The sequence below is a fragment of the Malurus melanocephalus genome, unplaced genomic scaffold, assembly GCF_030028575.1.
Source record: "Malurus melanocephalus ecotype Western Australia unplaced genomic scaffold, MMel_1.1 scaffold_66, whole genome shotgun sequence".
In the NCBI taxonomy this organism is placed as follows: Eukaryota; Metazoa; Chordata; class Aves; order Passeriformes; family Maluridae; genus Malurus; species Malurus melanocephalus.
In genome coordinates, this window is record NW_026623298.1 from 2,277,523 (window position 1) to 2,293,852 (window position 16,330).

Sequence of the window (16,330 nt, forward strand, 5' to 3'; positions counted from 1 at the left end):
GTTGAACACATCTAAGAAAAAAAAATCTAGAAACAAAATCTTACAGAAGAAAGTTTTTAGTGGAAGTTATATTTTGCATTCATTATGCATGTGCAAAGCACTTGGRACTCTTATGAAATGAACATTTTGAAATTCATGAAAAAAGCTGTTTGTTCTAGAAGTGRGAGTGATTAAGAGTCTTCAGTAAAATATAACTGAACAAAAATAATTTAAATTGCAGTCTTCTTTTGTGTTTTAAAMCACTGTTTGTAATTTAAATGGAAATAAAGTTCTTCATATGAATGCTAGCACACTTAYCCAGGTTTTCTGTCGAAAAATGGAGCAGTGCTTTTCATGTCTTAAGTACTTCCATAAACACCAGTTTACCCAAAAAACTTCCCTACTTTTTCAAAAATAATTATTTCTGCTGAAATAATTGAAGGACACCCTCCCTCTTCCACCTCCCTCCCCCCACTCTGCTTTAAAAGTGTTTYTGAAAATGGAGGCTTACACATTTGTTAGACTTTCACTGTATAAAAATGTACAGTGGCTTTATTGACATGTACATTCCATTATGTTTACAGCTGCGAGATATGAGGCACACTCAGTATTGCACTTCATTAAAATTTCAGGCTCAAACATAACCCAGAAGTTTAAATGAAACTGCTGTTGTAATTTAATATTTCTTATACAGGACAAACATTGATACCTTTATATACAGTGTGATACTTGTTACATTTATGCCTTCCTAACACATTTTTTTATAACAGTCTAGGAAATAAGCCAGAATATTCCTCTTTCCCATCCCCACTTGTGATGCGTTACAATTGTACAAGATTACAAAAAGTCAGTATACAATAATCAATATTTTTTCTTTCTCCTGAAAGCCAGCATCATTCATAGTCCACAGACACACAGATCCTTTAATAACAATTGTTTATTTTAAATGTCCAATGTTTCCTAGCCGATGACTGTAATGGCCACATGCAAACACCTCACAAATTTTGATGTCTTGGTTCAAAAAATGTCAATATCTCACAGCAAGAATTATGTACATGGTATTTGGCATCCTTCTTGCACTGTAAATTGTTCCTTTTACCTGGGTTATGGAATGGTCCCATCCTCATCCCAGCTGGGCTTTGTTTTCAGGACACTTGAGGGATGAGGGCACCTGTTTTGCTCTGGTTGAAACAAAATGCTAGTCTAAAAAGTGTGAGCGTTTCTGCAAACCCCACAACCCAGAGCAAATTCTTCACCAGTGGGTGGATGGACAACATGAAGTGGACATTCTGTTCCTTCAAGTTGTTTACCTTTGGGACCTACAGTGAATTTAAGGATAAGAGAAAAAAAAAAAGGATTAATGCTTGCAGACAACAACATATTACATTTCCCAAAAAATACCCCAAACATGCTAACTGAAGGCAATACATCTCATTCAAATGCTGAATTGGTATTCGAAAAGAAAACAAATAATCAAACTGCCATGTAATTTAAACCAATAAAATGCAAAGTAAAAAAGGCAAGAAGCTTAATAGCGAGTCACTTAAGGAAGTTTTGTCTCATTAATACCGTGGAAGAAGTTCACACAATTTGACGGCAAAATGGATAATAATGAACAAGAGTTACATTCTGCAGTAAACTGTAATTCTAAGATTATACCAGGAMACATAATTTGTTTACTTATTTTATGTAAGTATCTTAACAAAAAGATCTCACTTTTTTCCCAATCATTTACTAATATCAAATCAATACACAGCACATGAACTTAGTAACTAAGGCATTGGGGTAACACTTTGCAAATGATGGCTACCTAACTACAGGTACATCACTTAATAATGTGTTAATTTTAGCAATACACTTTTTTACACATCATTCTACATCCAGAGTCTGACCTGGTATAGGGAAATTGAAATGTCTTTCTGTATCAAAGTAMCTAATGTTTAAATGATCAGTGCAATGACATTGCCAGAAAAGAAAAAAAAAAAAATCAGTGAGGAAAGTTAAGATTATGAATTAGAACTTGCTCCTTATTTCAGAATTTATGGGGAATTCTGCATGCAAAAAACCTCTGAAGCAGAATCCATATCTCAACCGCAATCAAGAATACAGTGTGGTAAATTTGCTTTCTAGAAGTCTTACCTGCAGGACAGTGTGGGAGCTCTTCTTTAGGGATGCTTGTCATTCTTTGGAAATCATCATGGCAAGCATTGCAAAAATGCGTTGTCCCAAAACAGAAAAAAACAGCAACTGAACAGCAGTAGCGGCATTTGTATTCTAAGAAATCCGTACCATGTTTGGGACACATCTGAACAAARGAAAGAAAACATCAATAAATGAAGCACCCATGTTCTAACAATCCCAACAACTCATTGCTACATTCTATCRTATATATTAATACTATATAATATTGTACAATACATGTAATTACAAATGACTGTGAATTATTGTGCAGCTCAGCTACTCAGAGTTTGAGAATGAATTAAGAACATGAACAGAAGTTATTTACTCACCTGAGCCCTTGAAACATCAGAGCACGCACCACAAATAAGCTCTCTTGGATCATAGTCATCTCCTTGCCCAGCCTCGGCATCACAACGAGCCTCACCACCAAAATATGCCTTAATTGCAGATAGAAATGATTGGATGTTAAATCAGAGACAATTATTCTTTTAACTATTCTTTTCAGTTTAACCAATTCCATTTCTAAGGGGAATACAACGAATGACTGCCACTTCAGTGGCCTCCACTATTCCGATCTCTCTCGACTCTGTCTCTGAGAGACKTTGACAATGTCTCTCAGTCTCAGGATAAACAAGACCAAAAACTGTGCAATTTACTCTGGTCTGTGACTGTAGGGGTTTTGGAACGGTATTTGGATGTTCTGTGAACTCTATGTCAGAGAATTAAATAATAGCTTAAGGTGAACAGGTACTGCATATTATCATAAATGGCCACCAAMTCACTCTGCTTTTGGTTTCTGAGCTGCTCTGTATACACATTTGAGCTTCACAAGCTACTATGTACATCTCATTTGCCCAATACTCGATTTTTTAAATTATAATTCTATAAACAACTTCTTTTCCTGCTTTTCTGTTCCATACACAATATATTAAACATACATTCTCTTCTAAGAAATTACTTTTGAAACGGTAACACACATTTAGTAACTCACCACCGTACCTTTTTGCACTTGTAGCAAACATAATAAGCATATCTGTTCATGGCATAGCCAGCTGGGTCATTATAAAATCTAACACCTGGCGTTGTGATGGCCTCACTCTTGTGCAACCCTTCATACTCCAATCTCATTAGTGCTTTTCTCCTTACATCTTCATAGAGTTCTTTGATTGGATCAAGCAAATCCTTTAATACTGTGTGATTGATTTTGTTCTGAAATAAAAAAAAATACTGATTTAAGTATCTTGCGTCTTTATCCCAACAGCTACGATAATTTGTGTAATGATCAGGCACAAATAGCATGATAGATGTCATAAAAACATATGAGCCTGGGCAATAAACATTTCAAAAAATGGCTGATAGAGCATATACTCTATTTGCTGCAAAAAGAGTGTCCACGAATTTTTTTTCTAGGACCGGTGGTCATATGGAAACATCTGCCATTCCAGCAGACTAACTGCCATGGAGGTGGTGAAGAGTATATGGAATGTTCAGCACAGCGCAGGAATTTTCTGATTGTGTATTTTCTGTAATTTTGGTCCTTTTTGGCTTACTGCTGAGCAATGAAGCATAATGACTGACAGTCGTGGCAGCCCTTTGTCATTTAATGTCTACGAGCTATTGCCATGAATTACCACAATGTAACATGACAGAAGAACCAAAGCATGCTGAATTGCTGACCATTTCCAAATTTCAAATTCCTAGGGTATGTTAAGGTGCTCTTCTTTCCAGCACCTATCATATGCTTTTGCTTACAGCAATTTTTTTAGAGTACAAGAGGAATTCTTAGTAATTTAAGCTGAACTAAATACATGTATTCTTCAGCTCCACTCTCACGCTGGAAAGCAAAGTAGCTTTAAAAGTGGTTAGTAAAACACAGAATTCCTGCCTCGGATAATGTGTATTAAGATTACTTCTTCCCCTCCCCACCACCACCAAATACTGGGAATTCACAAGCTGATGGTGCTAAGAATAAAACAACATTAAGGCAACGTCTGGAGCATCTTTCTTTCTAAGAGGACACCTGAGGGAGCAGTAGAAGGTAAAAAGATGCATCACTGACAGTCTTTCTACAGCAACATGTGAAATTAAGAAAACAAGTCATGTATAACTAATTTATACCACAACAAGCAATACAGTATTAACAAAAAAAAACAGGAAATGCTAAGTATCAGGTAACTTGCTTGACCTAGGCAGGTACACAGCTCATTTACCTTGCAAATAGGGCAGGACATAAAACCGAAAGTTATCCTTGGCCCAAGCCATCTGTTTTCTAGCACTCGTTGACAGCATTGCAAATGGAAAACATGGCTGCAGTCCAGCTTTAGGAAAGAGTAAGTGAATATTGAAGTTATGTTAACTACTAAAGTAGAAGTTATTTGCTTTTAAGTGGCAACATATATCAATTTCCAATTTATTTMAAATCCTAGAAGACACCTATTTTCTTCTTCACCACAAGAACGAACATAAAACGGGCATTAAAATCCTAACCACTCCAAGACCACCTATGGACATGTGAATTACATGTGAATTATATCCAGTAATTATCTACATTGCTTTTCTCCTTCAAAAAATACCATGTATTTTAATAAAGCAAGACACAGCAAACTAAATTGATCCAACCTGCCTTCTTGAAATAGAATTAATACTGGACAAAAATAAAGCTTTTAAAATAGCTTAAATATTATTATAATGTCTGTTTTCAAATTTTTAAGAGCGTAATTTGAAAGACTTTACATTTTCACTTCCTTYACACTACACATTATGATCATAATAGTAATCTCTTAAAAGGGGAAAAAAAACAAACAAAAAACCTGGATAGCTGGTGCTGCTGAAAGTGCTTCAGTAAAGCAGATCATGCACATGTCATCAGCATCTTGTTTAAGAGTTGTAGCGTTTTTATCGCAGCCATGCAAGCAAGGCAAACAATGCTCTTCGTTCTTAACGCCTCCACAGGGATGACCACAGGGGTGCGTCTTGCTGCAGGCAATCTTAGCATACTCCTAAACAAAATCAATGTAAAGAATTAATCAGCTTTTCTCCTGCTCTGGGTGTTTTGACAGTGTCACTTCCTGAAGGATGGCTGGTCAGTGCAATAAAGTGAGGTGACAGAGTCAYGACTTACATGGTCTACTGCTGCATCAGGTACTTAGGAAAAGCAGCATRTTGTGTACTTTAAGCAACAATGTTTCCTTTGTTTACCTGCATTATTTCTGGATGGAAATGGCTTAATGGAATCATAATTTAAAAATTTCAGTAGAAAGAGAACTGTTCTTTGAACCTCCCGTGCGCATTTTACATATTGAGTGCTTCCTGCATAAACACTGCTTACCCTGTATTAACAGCCTTTAAGATTCTGCAGGTTTTGGAGAGGTATCAAGTAACCCACTCGTAAGACTACATTATAAGCTAATCATTCATCAGCATAAAGTGCTTTTACATGGAAATGGATTTTTAACCATCTCTAATTCCCATCCCTAATAAACAGAAAACTTATAAAAGTTATCCAGAAGCTAACAGCAAATCGAACTGAATTTAAGACACATAAATATGATGCTTTCATAGGCTGAGAGAGAAATAAAGATAACCAATATGCTTCATTTAGACAGAAGTAAGTGCGATGAGGTAAGAAAATGGCTAGGATTTGGCCCTCTTGCACCCACACTGCAGGRCATAAAAACACTCTGGATACGTGGATACAGATACTGGCCAAGTCTTAAATGTTCTACGCTCACAATGCACAGACTGTTGGGCAAACTTTTTATCAAGCTTTCCAGTACCTTTGGCTTTATGTTGTCAGTATGTATTTTACTTTATAAATGCAAGACTGTTGTGAAAACTTGAGATACTTCTGAACATATAACAGCGAAACTACCCAGTATATTAGCTGAGTAGTATTTGAATGATAATACTCAATATTAGAATGTTTTCACATGAGAGGTCTGATTTAAAATGGACCACAGGGATAAACAAGGTTTATTCAATATCAGAAGCCCATYTCATCCTATGATCTTTTCTATTTATGTAATTAATGATGATTGATACTTGCAGTATACACACCTGGCAGTCTGCATCAGAACAAACACTTCCCACTGCTGACAATTCTGTTCCACTCCTACATCCACAGAACCGACACGCTTCAGAACTGCTGGTGGTTGGTTTGCCTACAGCCACAACGGAGAACAAGAACAAAAATGTTCTACTGAAACACCAGGGACTGATACTCTAACAGACATCAACACAGCAGTCACAGAAATCAAACAGAAATCCAGAAATTCTTATGCAGCTATACTACTCACTACTCTATTTTCAACAATTTAAAGCACTGCCCTAAAACAGATGAAAACCACAATAATCAGGAAAAGAGCAAGTAATAACAGTTGTGTTTTACCTGTCTGTTCTCTAAACTCCACCATAGCCTTCATAGTTTTAGAATCTGCTAATGCCATCAGCCAGAAAAGTTTGGTCCTACCACAGCCCTCATGAAGATCAACTTTGATAGCTTCTTCTTCTTCTTTGAACACCTGTCAGGTTAACCAAACAGATAATAAATAGCATGTTCAGTGAGAGCATAGATGTCTCTCTCTTATTTTTGTCGCTTTCTTTGGATTTACACCAGAATTTTTTTTATAGATTCTGTGGAGCTTGTCTACTGCAAGCTCTTTCTCTTCTATACATTYCATAACCTGTACATATTGCAGAATTAATAAAGGCTTTATATTTTTACAAGTAAAAATGAATAAAATTAACTCTTGATCTAACATGGCTGAGAAACAATAGTACTGCAATGCTAAGAGGAGAGCTGCACATTTTTTGTGATTTAATAAATACAGAGCTTGGACTTCGTAATTCCTACCCAAGACATCCAATAGGCCACAGTACATTAAAAGCACAAGATAACATCAGAAATATGTTCACACAACCATGCTAGCAGTTTATCAAAGCAACACTGAAAATTATGGTCTTAATAATATGTACATAGAATAACAATTACAGAAGTGTGTAATATTAATATTTTTGACTTGCATGTAGATACACAGTGGATAAAAACACTTGGCTACAATGAGGAATTTGTTTTGCAAAATAAAAAAAAAAGTGCATGAGATCCTTAGAGGACTTCATGCAGTCTCTCCTTTTGCTCTTCTCCCAAGCTTTGAAGGCAGTTCTGTTTGCATTTGTTTCACCTGCAATGCAATAGAAGTTAAGACTTTTCCTAGGTATAGATGTATACACTCACTTTAATTMTTACTAGAGTCAGGAAAAAACTCTAACTGCTTCACAAAGGATTCACATAAGCACATCTGAGTAACTCACAGGCTATCCTTTCTTGAAGGGAGAGAAAATACTTAAAGAGGTGTGTATGATGGAAGTTGGACAAAGAACAGGAAGCACACAGAAAACAGGAGAGAGGGAACGTGACAGAATTAAAACTGAATTTGAGAGGCTTAATATGTGAGATGTAAAGATAAAAGCAGTGAATAAAAAGTTTAAACATGCTTTTGGAAGTAAATAGGAAAATCTGGTAAGTAGCTATTTTGGACAGATTAAAGGAAAATGGGAGGACTGCTAAGAGACAAGAACTTACTTTTAATCAACTGTAATCTGAACAGGCTATATAGGAAAAATCAGAAAAATGAATGAGACTAGATTGTGCTGTGCCATGACAGAAGAGTAGACATAAAATGATCTTCTCAGGTTGACAAAACAGGAAAATTRCAAAGGAGATTGCAAAGACTCTGACTTAGAAGATAACAGATGCACATGGAACTGCCAGGTTGAAACTACAGTGCAAATATTGAGGCACCAGGGAGGAATGTTTYACTGTAGAGGAAAACTCAGTACCAAAGGTCTGATATCTACATCACAYGTGCTCTAGACCAGCTGATCTCATGCACTGAATGATCATTAGCAGTGTTTTCTCTGCATCAATCTTTTGATGTGTTTTTAGTTTCACCTGAAAATAATCCAGTTCATGCACTCCAAGGCTGCTCAATAACAGAAAACAAAGCACACTAAGGAGAGATGATCAACTCTTTTGAAAGCCCATTCCTGAATGTAACTGAATAGTCAATATAGATGCATTTTAGGAGGGAGGAGAGGAATGATTTCCATTGAATTAACTTTATTAATGCCATTTATTATTTAAATCTTTGTACAAAAATAAGTAGTCAGATGGAAAGGGGAAAATAAAGGATCACAAAAATCATAAATGAGAAACAGTGTCAGGAAAGAGGAAATGCTCAGTGAGCCCAGAAGTAAAAGCATCGTCAACATTATTGTCAATGACAAAAAGAAAAATTCCAAGGAAAACGTAGCTTCAAGTTTAGAGATGAAAAGGATAAAAGAATACCACAGAACAATACTAATTAGCAGATTACTCAGCAGGTTACAAAAACTCAGATCTAAGTCAAAGTTTCAATCCTAAAAACAAACCCAGAAGAAGTCAGGAAATTTTCAAGCTTATAGATAGGAYGACATATTTATCTGTGAAAAGACAGTGAAAGCTAGAGGAATATTGAAAAGTAAGAGAAGACTGTCATAGGGGAACCAGTAGGGATACTTGCTGTCTTATCTTCCTGGATATTAAAAAAATATATACATACATTAGAAATTAAGGGATTGAAAAGCAWGACTCATACGAGGGAAGTAGTAAAGGAGATATTTAGTGAGAATAAAAAAACAACATACACTTAAGAAAGTCTATGAAACTACTAAATTCTCCTAGAAAAGTGTTCCTAAACAATGTTAAACGAGAGAAAAAGCTGAAGTAGCACAAGTACRAGAATTAGGAACTGCTGCAAGATTTTATAATCTTTGTAAAGGATAAAGGACACGAGACTGTAACTAAAAACAACTAAATAGAATTAAAYAGAAACTCATCTATCTCATCTCCAAAATAAAATGGAACACCCTTCTCAGATCCAGTACTGGCCACTACCTTTTGGTCATCTGTTATCTGGGGAGAAGCACACAATGATGCAGTGCACACGACACGGGGTCATGTATACTCTACCTGTCTCTGGTGAGTCTTTGTTCGCCGATGGAGATGAAGGAATCGGTCACAATCCGTGCACAAATTCCCACAGACATTACATAAAATGATAGCAGCAGTTTCACCATCATCATGGTTATCACACATAGGCTGAGAGAAAAAAAAAAAAAAAGAATTTCTCTTTATTAAGTCTTTTGCATCCTTTCAGCATCTGTTTTTATTCTGCCCTGTCACACACCCCATACCTCCCCTCCACTTTATAAAGGCAGATGAAGAGCTTGTTTTTACTATTAATGCTATCTTTAAAATAATCAGTGTTTAAACAATTACTCCTTGACACAAACCCCCTCAATTTATGACATCCGTTTTTCTGATATTCTTCATCTCATATTTTGTGTGAGGCACCAAAAAAGAATTTTTTAACAATACAGTTGAGACATTGCTTTCAACTAGTCTGAGAAGAGATTTCTGTGGTAACAAGGGGTTATGGGCATGTTAACAGGAAAGTTCAGAGATRTGAGTACTCAGGTCAGTCAACAGGCATGATATTTACCCTTCATTACTTTGATATGGTATGTTTACTCTGTTCAAACATCTAAGCAAAGCTGTCATCCAATAACTCAGAGACAGTGTGGTTGAAGTAACAAACTTCAAAATCCATCATAAAATTAAGTTGCTGCACTGATAATTTTAAAAAAAAAAAAATTCAGCATGGTTCTGTTTTGCAAGTCAAAATATCCCCACAGTCTTCAGCAACTGATTTTGATTATGTATATGTCAGAGAACAAGTTTCCATTGTAATGCCAGGAGTTTCTGTGATATTCTCATGAAACTTAAGAGCTCTTTCAAAGCAGTTCTGGTAGGCAGACACACAGTTYACCTCAACATTTGAGGTGAAATTTTCACATCCTGATGTGAAAAAGGACTGAGGAATTTCAGGTTGGGTTCAGCAGCTTGAATGCCTGCTTSACAATGTCTTGGCTGCTTCTCTGACATTTCCCAGTCCCCTGACTTTCTTAAGCACCTCAGAAACCTCTGTGTCTGCTTCCCTCTCAGCAGAGTTTTATTCCTTGCTGCTGCTGCAGCTCTATGCCTCCTGTATACTCTTTCTGCCTACACTAAACTGCTTTGGATGCTTCTTTGCTTTAACTATCCTTGGTTGCTAGTGCACAACCTTCCCTTGCCTCCCACAGGGATCCACCTAACCAAGCTATAAAGAGACCAGCTTCATTACTTTGCTCTTTCTAGACTGGTATTAAAAAAATCACAAGCTTTTTGTCATACTGAGAARTATGGAGAAACTCATATTCCATATCAGATTTATAATTCCTCTGAGTAAATGGTAGCTTTATTAAATTCAGTAAGAAGGAGCTTCTCCCTGGGGTAATCCTTCTCTAGTGAGATGGAGAAGAGGAAGCTAAATTACAGAGAGATAGTTATTAAGTGGCACAAAAGAATWTATTTTATTTTGTGACAGGGATTAACGCAGAAACAAAAACTTTTGCTAGAGGGTACTCTATAAACTGAGTCAATCTACTAAAAAAATCCATCCCACAGGTGTTAGGAAGGCCTTGCTTCATTGCAACCTTACTGTTTTAAGATGGAATTTATAGGACACAAATATTTCAAAACATGTATGCATAATCCCCACTGGGAACAAAAGGGAGACTGGCCAAGTTTACCTTTCTCTATCATTATTCTAAATTCTTTGATGACTGAATAAATCAAAATAAACACAAACCCATATGATTTTCAGTCTCACCATCTGTTTCTGTTGCCCATCCTTTCCCATCCATCTTCCTGAGGAAAGTCTGTCAACATGATCCTGATCAAGTACACAGAGGGATGCTAAGGCCAGCCACAGCTATTGAAAGGCAAAGTAGAATTAAATGTCTTAAGACATATTCAAACCAAATCAAACCCCAACCAAATACTGCAAAGATAAACTTTGGCAGATAAGAATGTCACGGTTACCTGCAAACTTCATTATTGTTAGCTGAAGCCTGCTCATACATTGCAAGATTTTTATTTTCCAAAAGAAGTCAGGAATACAATAAAGCTTATTTGACTTTTGGGAACTACCTTGTTTCTTTTAAGTATGTCACTTTATGATTATAAATACAGTAGATAGCACACAAGAAAGAAAAAGTGGAGAAAGATCAAAGAACATTATAAAGAAGTATCACAAATACAGACTTGTACATTGCTCCCAAAGGAACAACTGTAGGCTTTGGAAAAGAAGAAATTAAAGGCCACAACTAATAAAAAAAAAGTCCAACCCAAAATCAACACCCCAAAAACTTCAGCTCAATGAGACTGGCTTCCCTGTTCCCTCCTCACTGCATAGGACATTTAGGATTACCTCGAAAAGGGTCTCTCCTCCACTGACTACACTGAAATCCTGAACTGAGGAGCTACACRGTAATAATTTGTCAGTGCAAACAAAACTGAAAGGCACTTGACAGCTGCTTTTTGGGATAATCTTTAATAAAATGTTTGATTTTAATAAAATTGTTTTGTTGAGAAACTTTACTGGACCCTTCCCCAAATACCTCACACCTCCATGACARAACTACAGTCACAGGAGCAGCTGGGCTGACAATTCAGGGTTCCTCTAAGATCTGATTAAACTATTCTGATGACAGCAGGAGTCAGTGGTAGAGACTGTGACCTCCAGAAAGTAGAGACTATATGAGTAATAAAAATGATGAAAAGAGTAACTGGCACAGCCTTTTAAGATGGAAAACAATACGAGTGTCAAATGCTTGAAACCACTGCAAACCTTTTTACACACAATTATTAAGCTTGAGAAGCCAAAATCTGTATTCCCTAACACAGTAGGAACGTCATAATTTACAAATATGCTTTTCGTCGTATTTCAAGCAATCTTTTAAGGTTAAATARTCTTTAGTTTCTGCAACAAATTCACAGAAAAAGACCAAGAAAACCACCAGGTTATACCAGGTAAGTAATAAAGGGCTCAGCAAATATTTCTTATTCAAACACAGGGGAAGCTTAGCTTAATTGCCCTAGAGAACATCTGTTACTAAGTGTTTTCATTATTTGCCTTTAGATGTAGCAACCGATTACCTAGAAGTCAAGCCACTTAAAATAATTGCTTGGAGAGTGAAAGCAGACAGCCGATACATATTGTGCAATTTTCCACACACATGATCTCAGATTTAGTGTGAGGCAAGTGTGACAAACTTCAAGCAGAATTATTTCATGAATAAGCCCCAAATGTGTAGAGGCATCACATTTTTTCTTCATTATACATATTTAATTCTAACTCAGTTTTGACTTGCGTATTTCTGTCACAAGAAAACTCAATCTGCTATGACACAGAGGGGCAAAACTTTTATTTGAATAAACAGTGACTACTTTAGGATACCTGTCCATTACGCTTTAGGATACTTATCCTTCTAACATACAAGAAGGTTCCTGACTGGGGTCCTACTGCACATTTACAATGAGCTAATCCTAAATTTAGTGAAGATCTTACTCTGGTTGTTGCAATGCACCTCACAGGCGATCTGTACTCTTCTTCCATTTTGGTCAGAGCTATGATGGTTTCAGCAATAGCATTCTTTGTCACACGTGACCAAGCTTCTGACAGATGACCCTGTTAAGAGAGGAAACTCAATTTATTAGAGCTTTTATTAAGACCAACTAAAATTGTAATTAGAGCTGCTGCAAAACATTAGGTTAGTATTGCAAGTTAGAACAGAAATAGAGGAAATAGGGGATGGCTGATAAATCAGGTGTTTTCATAGAATTATCTGTGTTGAAATAGATCTTCAAGATCAYCTAGTTCCAAMACCCTTGCCATGGGCAGAGACACCTTCCACTAGACCAGGGTCCTCAAAGCCCCATCCAATCTGGCCTTGACTTTCAAATCAGACAGAWCTGGTAAAAATTAGCCCTCAAACACTGAGGTGACTGAGGTTGTCTCTGAGCAACTACTGGAATAAATWACTYGGAACAGGTAGAAGGCATGTTATCWGAAGAATGGAAAATCCTATTCCTGAAGTGCCCCCCCGCCCCTTCTGGAGAAAGAAAGATGCAGAGCTGGAGCATGGATGAGTGCTGTGACCAGCACACAGACCACAGTGAGTTCCTACAGGAATCAGCTTCACATGCCTAGCTCAGCCTCCTGAATAGTCTCCACAGTTCCTTTATTACAAAGAAATAGAGAAGTACACAGCAAACATCAGAACCACAGGGTTCTTTCCAATCTYTGACATTCTGAGCCTATGGCACTGACTCATACCCTCAAGTTTCTGATTCASAGACTGCTGCATCCTTCAATTCTTWACATMATCTCAAAATTTCTGAACTTCATGCTAGAGGTGACACATCAGATTCACTGGACTCTAAACAGGACGCTATGTGACTAACTCACATCTAGGTACCTACACATTGCAAATGTTGAAAAAGTTATGTGAAAAGAATCATATTTGGTAACTTGTATGAAGAAAACAGACTGATGTCATCCTGCTGATAATTAGCAGCTCTAGAAAGCCTCAAAAAAAAAGGTTTTCAAACACAGACAGACTCTAATAGTAACTCTTATCAATCGTGGGATTCTAAAATCTTGTGGTCAAAATCAACAACAGCAATTGCAGAGAACTCCCATTCAGCTTCAGCAACTTTGAGAAGGAACCTCCTTAATCTAAGCAACTTTGAGAAGGAACCTCCTTAATCTAAGCTCAGGAAATGGTTCAGAAAATAGGACTCCCAACCTGAAGATTCTGAGAAAACTTTCAAAGGGTATTCACAGAGAAAAATCTGGGTCATTTAGAGTATCTCATGAAATAGGTGCAGAATTAAGGAAAACAGAAACAATCTCGGAACTAAATTCCTTTTCCAAAAACATATACAAAAACTATTTTTCCTTTGCCAATATTGTTTCTGGGAAATAGCTGATTCGCTCTTCATTTTTTTTTTGCCCAAAAACTCATCTGAAGCAGATACTATTATGGAAAAACTAAGCCCAGATCAATAAAGTAATAAGCAACTATAAATGTAGATTTCAGCGACTGAAAGAAGTCAATCTCAAGCAGAAAATCCATCCATTAAGTCTACATACAGTTACATGAAGACAACATTATTACTTTACTTCACAGGTAARTTTTACTTTTGAATTGAAGTTCTGAGTGCTCAAGATTTAAAAATTAGGCTTTACAGTTAATAATGCTAGAAAATGACCCACCGTTATTGTTTACCTCTGAAATTTAAAGTTAAGGAACTTATTAAAAAGCTTATTTCAAAACTGGATTTCTGTTTAGCAGAATCAGAACTCAGGTGCTACTGCTCTTAGCTCTAGGCTCTATCCAGAAAAATACATGGGCTTTTTTCTGGAGGCCAATTCACATTTTACAGCTCAATCCAATACTAACTGARATAGAGAGTAATGAAAAAATGTACGTTTCATTATCAGAAATATCTGACTATCCTTCACACACTTAAAGGATAGAAACTCACTGCTGCCATGTCTTTAATGAGTTTAATGATGATCTCTGAAATCTGTGTAGGTGTTGACCCCTTCATCCACCAATGGCTTTCACCTCGCCGAATATAGCTGCAAAGGACAAATAGTAATAGATGAAATAAACTCAAACGATTAGCTAGGATTTGTCAAAAACCAGCACAAAGGAAGAAGTGTACATATTCAGCATACAGTAGGTTGTAGTTTTTACATATTTTTAAACAAACCTGGAATTGAAGATCATTGGAAGTGTGACTGTAGTAACTCCTTTGCCTGCAGTAGTGCCAGCTGTCCCTGTGATAGTAGTTCCTTTGGCTTTTAGCTGTACAGTGAGAGCTTTGGCAATGCATCCCAAAAACATGTCCAAGATACCTAGTTTATTCCAATCTCCTTTTTCTGTTGAATGAATTATGTCACTTATATCTGCTGGTGGAAGAGACTTCACCCCTATAATACTTGCCAGGCGACTGGGGGTTACCTCRGGCAAAACACGTCTCAGTAATGATGTTACCTGGAGAAAAGAATCAAACCACCACAATTCTTACCAAGGCAGCTGGAGTTTTCAAACAAAATGAAAGAAAGTCTTTCTTCTTCTTCACAAGTTATTTCAGTTAGAAGGACTGAGTGTAATTCCTGTACTTAATTAATCCTGTAAGAAATTCTGCAATGGTTCTATCTTGTGACAAAGTGTCTATTAATATAAGCAGTGAGACAAGGCCAAAGTCTAGAACTGATCTCACTCAAACAGTACTTACATTGTTTGTAATACTTAGTCTTCACATAATTTAATAAAAAAATATTTGGTACTGGACTTAGTGATACAGATGTCTGTACAACTCTGATTTGCTTGCATGGTACAGACATGTCACCCACTTCACACACTTTACTGAGATGTCAGAAACTGTGGTAGAACTGTTAAGAGACTTTACACTTCTGGAAACAAAATACTTGCCCTGAGGTACTGAGAATCGTAATACTCTTTTCCCACTGTTTTATTTTCGTTTTTGATGGKCTAACTGGATTTTTTTTGCTGTGCCAGTATTTTGCTGCGCTCTGGACCCAACAGTCATTGTCTTGAAATGACATGCTTAACCTTACCAGCTGGTGAAGTTGGAACTGAAATTACATTTATCATGCAAAGTTTGGTCCAAATCAGCATGAAAGGTGATSAAAGCTTAAGGACTTAACCTTTCATATCTAATTTTGCAAGCCTTGAATGTTCTCTTGAAATGTTATTGCATACCTGCAATATACCAGAATTACTAAGCAGAGAAGTATCTGCCTCCAGGCAAGTTGAGATGTGAGATTTTAAGTTCAAAAATTGTAAGARGAAGAATAGAGAGTATCAGACAAAAACAAAAGCTTCTGCAACAGAAGCTTAAAATCCACCTGAAGCAGGCACAGCAGCTAAGCAACAAGATAGCACATTAAATGTGCTAATGCAAGTATTTTAGAWGTTTATAAATTTATGTTGCATTATGTGTATATAACATATATACACTCAGATAAACCTCAAATTCAGAAAAAAAAAGATATTAAAGGTCACACTGAGGATACCAAGAGTAGAAAGGAACTGTCCAGTTCCACACTATTACACTGGGAGCCTGAGTGTAAGACACAGATGCTAAGGACTGATGTCAGATCCATAAGAGACTCTGGTAATTAAAAAACTCTCAGCTACACAGGCTACATGG

General features: G+C 36.6%; 1 protein-coding gene across 15 annotated transcripts in view; it reads right to left on the reverse strand.

Moving 5' to 3' along the window:
* Window positions 1-489: 489 nt before the first annotated feature.
* The window catches only part of MYCBP2 (MYC binding protein 2), a 168,462-nt gene continuing 152,621 nt past the window's right edge, over window positions 490-16,330 (reverse strand). For all 15 annotated transcript variants that reach the window (XM_057366504.1, XM_057366511.1, XM_057366497.1 and 12 more), the window contains 13 exons: window positions 14,864-15,147; window positions 14,633-14,729; window positions 12,651-12,770; window positions 10,911-11,012; window positions 9,170-9,298; window positions 6,548-6,680; window positions 6,217-6,320; window positions 4,971-5,159; window positions 4,371-4,478; window positions 3,160-3,369; window positions 2,490-2,597; window positions 2,119-2,284; window positions 490-1,298 (listed from right to left, as the gene is read on the reverse strand). In XM_057366504.1, coding sequence (XP_057222487.1) covers window positions 1,183-1,298; window positions 2,119-2,284; window positions 2,490-2,597; window positions 3,160-3,369; window positions 4,371-4,478; window positions 4,971-5,159; window positions 6,217-6,320; window positions 6,548-6,680; window positions 9,170-9,298; window positions 10,911-11,012; window positions 12,651-12,770; window positions 14,633-14,729; window positions 14,864-15,147 — 1,866 coding nt within the window. In that variant the 3' untranslated portion in view covers window positions 490-1,182. The remainder of the gene's footprint in view (window positions 1,299-2,118; window positions 2,285-2,489; window positions 2,598-3,159; window positions 3,370-4,370; window positions 4,479-4,970; window positions 5,160-6,216; window positions 6,321-6,547; window positions 6,681-9,169; window positions 9,299-10,910; window positions 11,013-12,650; window positions 12,771-14,632; window positions 14,730-14,863; window positions 15,148-16,330) is intronic.